Source organism: Chiloscyllium plagiosum, chromosome 21, assembly GCF_004010195.1.
Source record: "Chiloscyllium plagiosum isolate BGI_BamShark_2017 chromosome 21, ASM401019v2, whole genome shotgun sequence".
In the NCBI taxonomy this organism is placed as follows: Eukaryota; Metazoa; Chordata; class Chondrichthyes; order Orectolobiformes; family Hemiscylliidae; genus Chiloscyllium; species Chiloscyllium plagiosum.
The window spans coordinates 15,012,071-15,018,070 of NC_057730.1; the positions used below are offsets into that span (position 1 = coordinate 15,012,071).

Sequence of the window (6,000 nt, forward strand, 5' to 3'; positions counted from 1 at the left end):
TGCAGTTAGAGGGGTGGGGTTTGAGGGCAGAGGTGGATGAGATGTGTTAGAGGGCATCATCAACCACATGGGAAGGGAAATTGCGGTCTTTAAAGAAGAATATTATTTAGGCGTTGGGTGTCAGGGAAATGGATGTCTTGGAGGAGATGGAAGCGTGTCCCGAAAGTATGTGGGGAGTTCCTGGACCAAGGGGATCGAGGTATGTGGAGATGAATTTGGAGGGGGGGGTGGAAGCAAGCTGAGACGAGCCCCACCCCTCCAACCGCGACAAGGACAGTTCCCCCCGGTCCTCACCTTCTACCCCACCAGCCCTCATGTACATCGCATCATCCTCTGCCATTTCCACCACCTACAAATAGACCCCACCATCAGAGATATATTTCCCTCCCCACCCCATCCACTTTCTGTAAAGACCATTCCCTCTACGCCTACCTCGTCAGGTCCATGCTCCCCAACAACCCACCCTCCCCTCCTGGCACCTTCCTCTGCCACCACAGGAACTGCAAAACCTGTACCCTCACCTCCGTCCATAGCCCCAAAGGAGCCTTCCACATCCAAAGTTTCATCTGCATTTCCACACGTCATTTACTGTATCTGTTGCTCCCGATGCAGTCTCCTCCACACTGGGGAGACGGGAAACGTACATGCAGAGTGCTTCAGAGAACATCTCCGGGACAACCGCACCAATCAACCCCACCACTCCGTGGCCGAACACTTCAACTCCCCCTCCCACTCTGCTGGGGACATGCAGGTCCTGGGCCTCCTCCATCGCCACGCCCTTACCACCAGACGTCTGGAGGAGGAACGCCTCATCCTCCGCTTCGGGACCCTCCAACCCCATGGCATCAATGTGGATTTCACCAGTTTTCTCATTTCCCCCTCCCCATCTTACCCCAGTTCCAACCTTCCAGCTCAGCAACGTCCTCATGACCTGTCTCATCTGTCTATCTTCCTTCCCACCTATCCATTCCACCCCTCCCCTCTCATCTTTACGCCCACCTCCATCCACCAATTGCACTCTCAGCTACCTTCCCCCAGCCCCACCCTCCTCCCATTTATCTCTCCACCCCCGAGGCTCCCAACCTCATTCCTGATGAAGGGCTTTTGCTCGAAATGTTGATTTCCTGCTCCTCGGATGCTGCCTGGCCTGTTGAGCTTTTCTAGCACCACACTCTTGACTCTAATCTCCAGCATCTGCAGTCGTCACTTTCACCTCGAACTTTTTAAAAACATTTACTGGTGGGACATGGAAGTCGCTGGCTAGTCAGCATTTATTGCCCATTTGAAACTGATAGAAACCAGAAGTAGAAACTATTAACCCAGTCTGTATTAGTTTTCTTCACATGAATTCCTGGATAAATATTTTCTATCTTTTAACTTCCATTATAGCCTCTCAAAACATGAAAGTTTCCACTTTGTATGAGATCTACAGTTTCTTTTTTTATATTGAACATTATAAAGCAATGGCACAATAATGAATTTGCTGTAAAATAATTGTTCAGTGATTTGGCTCCCTAACCACATTTATATTTCCTATTGTAGAAACATGCTTAGTGCTCAATGCTGTGTCTGTACTGTTCTCAAAGATCTTCACAAATTATATTAACTGAGATAAAGCAATATTATTTTTAATATTTACAGTAGATAATTACTTCCAAAAGTTTTATTTGAAATTGTTCTTCCTTAATTTATCTTCAAGTTCTTCAGACAGACCAAGAGAGCAGATTGCGATTGATTGGCTTTCAGACCTCTGGCAATGCTTTTCTGAAATAACCACCAGGGGATGCACAAGATTGCTGAGAATGACAGTGCCTTAATGTACAGCAACATCTATTTTCCCGCTTCAAGGGTCTGTCTATTTGAATTCTGAATTCACCCAGGTGCTTCCTAAAATGACCATTGTGCGTGCCCACATTGCTGACATAGATAGAAAAGCTACTTGCAGAGACTGAAGACTTAAAACATGAGATTCCATGGGCTTAAAATAAGAAATAAATATAATATTGCCTCTTTAGAGTTTAAAGTACTTTTTAATTATATAGGACAGGAAAGCATTTTGAACTGAGGTTTCTCTTTTTTTAAATCTCTTATCGGTTAATATCCCACATAAGTTTGTAACACAGATGCTACAGTGCACAAGACCATTAAGTGTAGCAGCATATGCTTTGTTTACCAGATTTGTTGGTGTGCTGGTGTAACAATGAAATGCAACAAATACTCTTCCTGAATGAACTTAACATAGTATCAGTAGTTACCAAAGGAGATCTTCAGCAGAGAATTAAAAAATGCCATATTACTCAAATAAATAAACTTGTTTTTCAGCATCAGCCAAATAGTTTAGCTCTATTGTAAACCGAACACAGTCAATTTTATAAGTTTTAGAAGAGATTTTTGCAGGTAATTACACAAATTACAAAATAATAAGCAGCAGTTTTACCTAGATGTATTGCATGAATGGGAGAATTATTTTAATTAAGGGCAAGAAAATGTCTATTTTCATATGGGCTATATCTGGAGAAAATTTTGAATATATTTGTAGATGTTAATAGATTAAAATATTTTCAAACTGTGTCAGTGACTGACAAAACAAGCCCAGATGCCAAACTGCTGAAGCAGTGCTGATAAATGACCATGCTTTGGGTACTGGCTGTGGTTTTTCACTGTAAAAACATTAATGTACACTGACAAGTCAGGTGTAGTAGTGATACCTATAATGAGCAAAGTTGTCCTGTCCCCTGCTATAACACGATGCCCAAGCTGCGAAGATTATTCTTTACTCTACCAATGTGAACTGTCCCATTTTCCTCATCAACCATATTTTCAGTTTCTTTGTGAGTACTGCCAATATGTTACATAAACGCACGCCCCTCAGAATCAAAGAAAAGAACCGAGCAGACAAAATATAGCATGAATCTCATGATCTGAGAGTGGATCTGGACAGAAAGTTGTCAAAACAGTATACGGAAAATTGCCAATTGTGATCAAGTAGTGCAAGAAGGGATAAATATTTGAAGTACATAAAGTGAAATTGCATATGTTGAAAACCGAATTGTGCAGAAAATAAGCAATTTGTAACAATGAGCACTACACTTGACCCCACCTTTCCATTTTATTAAATGTGTACACCAATAAAGCTAGCCTCCAAACAGGCAAAAGATCAACTGCAACAAGAAGTCTGCACAACACGCACCCTGCCCCTTGAACAATAATTCAAACATGGAAACTGGATGTGGATAAGTTGCTCAAAATACATAAATGTATTTATATTTATCTTCAATTCAGTTACCTTCCATAATTTGCAACTAAAATAACTAGGGGATTATAAAGATTAAAAAAGCTTAATATAAAAATAAACAATTTCAAACACAGATACAATGAGGCTACCAATGTTAGGGCTAACAATGTGTCATGCATCAACAGACATGTCAATTAAATGCTACATATAAGTACAAAGCTGTCCAAATTAGACAGCCTGTCAATTTAACAAACACAAAGGTCAAGGCTAATATTCATTTTTGTCATTATATTTTACAAGAACATCATATGCTCCTTACAAAGAAAGCCATGCATTTATTAAATTAGTTACAGCAATAGCTTGCACGTTCACTCATAGAATCTAGTAGCAGGCATCTGAATCAGTATCATAGATTGAATTCATTCATAAAATGTTGAATAAAATTTAATTTATATATCAACAACATTATAAATTCTGCAAATGCTAGATGGTAAATTGACCAAAAAATGATCCTTTTCTTTAAGAGAACACAAATACTCAACTTTTTCGGTCTGGAAATCCTTTTGCATCAATTTTTCCAATCACTATTCCAGCCACACTCTGAAATGAATAAAATAGCATATCGAGAATAATACTGGAAGGAGTCAATGTTTAATATTAAGGTTTGTTAAGTCATTACATAACGTAGTGGTGTACTATTAAGTGTATTAGTAGGTTTACTGACACCCATATATTGTTTGCAGGCTGCAATGGCATAGTCACTTGTATGCCAGACAAAGTGTTTCTGGATTCACACTGACAATATAACTTGATGCAGATCCTGATACGAAGCCTGAATACAGTGAAGCTAAGAGAAAGTGAAGACTGCAGATGCTGGAGATCAGAAGATCCTGAAGAAGGGCTTATGCCCGAAACGTCAATTCTCCTGCTCCTTGGATGCTGTCTGACCTGTTGCGCTTCTACAGTGAAGCTAAACAGTGTTATCCCTCTTTCAGAAAGAGATTTTGTGTTTTTTTTAAACACAAGATGTGGTATAAGGCTAAACCATTGTGAACCCTGGCACTTTGGTCTCCTGAATAACGAAAAGACACACTAAATTTTAAGGTATGAGCAAGCAAACATTGTTACTCAATGCCCAAACCTTTAAAAATAATTGCTGAGGAGGCAGAGTTCAGGTTGCCAATTCATTGCACAGGTGCAGACAGCTTTCTTCTGGCAAAGAAAGTGAGTTGCAACTGACAGTGAAGCACTGTTTTTATTAGCTAAGCATCACCCCATAGCTACTAGTCTCAGATTGACAACGTATAAGTAAAACATTAAATGCATCTTCATCTACATAATGTTAAAAATCATAGGGTAATATTCACTTCAGTGCACGTGGAAAATTGATGCTTGTTGATCAGTAACACTGTATCCACCCCTATCATTAAGAGCAAAGTACCTCAAATTTTCCCACTAGAAATTTCTACTATTACTCTTATAATGGAAACTGTCGAGGTTAACTTATCTAGAAAACTAGAATTCAAAGCCAGTTTCCACAAAATTGGAAACATAAAATAGAAAATGAAAAATTAGGAAAGAATGGATATTAAAAAGCTGCATTGTGAACATATGCACTGATCCAATTACCTCAGCCTTCAACTCGGTTTCATCTGAAGACTTAACTTCTCATACATTGCCACAGAAGATTGACATGTGTTTTAACGTAATGCAAAAGGACAACACATTATTTTCTGACAAGGTGAAATTTTAACCTGCAAAAACATGTCTATACATTATGGCTGAATAAAGAATTGATTCTATGATGAATGATCCACAAACAAAAGGTTTCTGCAGCTCTCTCCTATACTGGAAACAGAAGGATAAAATGGAACATTTTTGGATCAAGCTTAAATAGACACTGATAAATAAGTCCTATCAGACAACTGTTTAAAATGTTATATGAATGTAACAGATTTGAAATATTACAAGGCTGCGGTCCAATTAGCACCTACAGGTCGTGCTGAGTTTGGATGAAGATCAGATATCGGAACGAAGTTCTGGCCAGATGAACCAAACGCCATCATTTTATCCTGTAATTTAGAAATAATAAATTCAGCTTCTAAACATTTTCAACAAATTTAATTTAAATAATTGAGCATTTCCCATATGTTTCACCCACGAACCAAATCCAAATATGGAAGCTCACCACTGTTCATTTGTGAATGTCATAAATGTTTATTTAGTCAAATTAATCTTTGTCTTTTTCCAAATCCAAGTGAAGCTGGATTTGATTACTGCTTAAATGGAAACTCGACAGTGACAAGAGTAGTGCAGGTTTCTTCTGCCTGTAGTGCTCTCTTCATACAAAAAGAGAACTTAATACCCCAAAAATAAATGCTCTTTATCTAATGTGTCAAAGTGGAAACACAAATAAACTCCACTCTCCTTGAGATGTAACAATTTATTTTCTGTTAAAAATCCAGCAACCGCATCTGATTATAATTCTAGTTCATACAGCCCTTCTGTGGCTCAGTGCTAGTGTCTCTACCAGAGACAAGTCCCACTTGCTCCAGAGGTGTGTAATAACATCTGTGAAGTAGTTGATTAAAAAAAGTTACAAGATGTATAATTCTAGCCCATTTTGGGACAGTCAAAGATTAGACCGACCTCACAAATAATTCCACCAAACTTTAGACTGAGAAAAAACAGATACTAAAGATGGGAAACTGTCTATACGACTAATCTATTTCTCTAAAGAGAAAAAGGAGCCTGTTGCAATTACT

At 38.8% G+C, this 6,000-nt stretch overlaps 1 protein-coding gene across 1 annotated transcript in view; it reads right to left on the reverse strand.

Moving 5' to 3' along the window:
* The window catches only part of meiob (meiosis specific with OB-fold), a 64,331-nt gene that overhangs the window by 57,387 nt on the left and 944 nt on the right, over positions 1–6,000 (reverse strand). The window contains exons 2-3 of the mRNA XM_043711309.1: positions 5,230–5,307; positions 3,778–3,835 (exon numbers count right to left, since the gene is read on the reverse strand). Of these exons, the coding sequence (XP_043567244.1) occupies positions 3,778–3,835; positions 5,230–5,301 (130 nt within the window). The 5' untranslated portion in view covers positions 5,302–5,307. The remainder of the gene's footprint in view (positions 1–3,777; positions 3,836–5,229; positions 5,308–6,000) is intronic.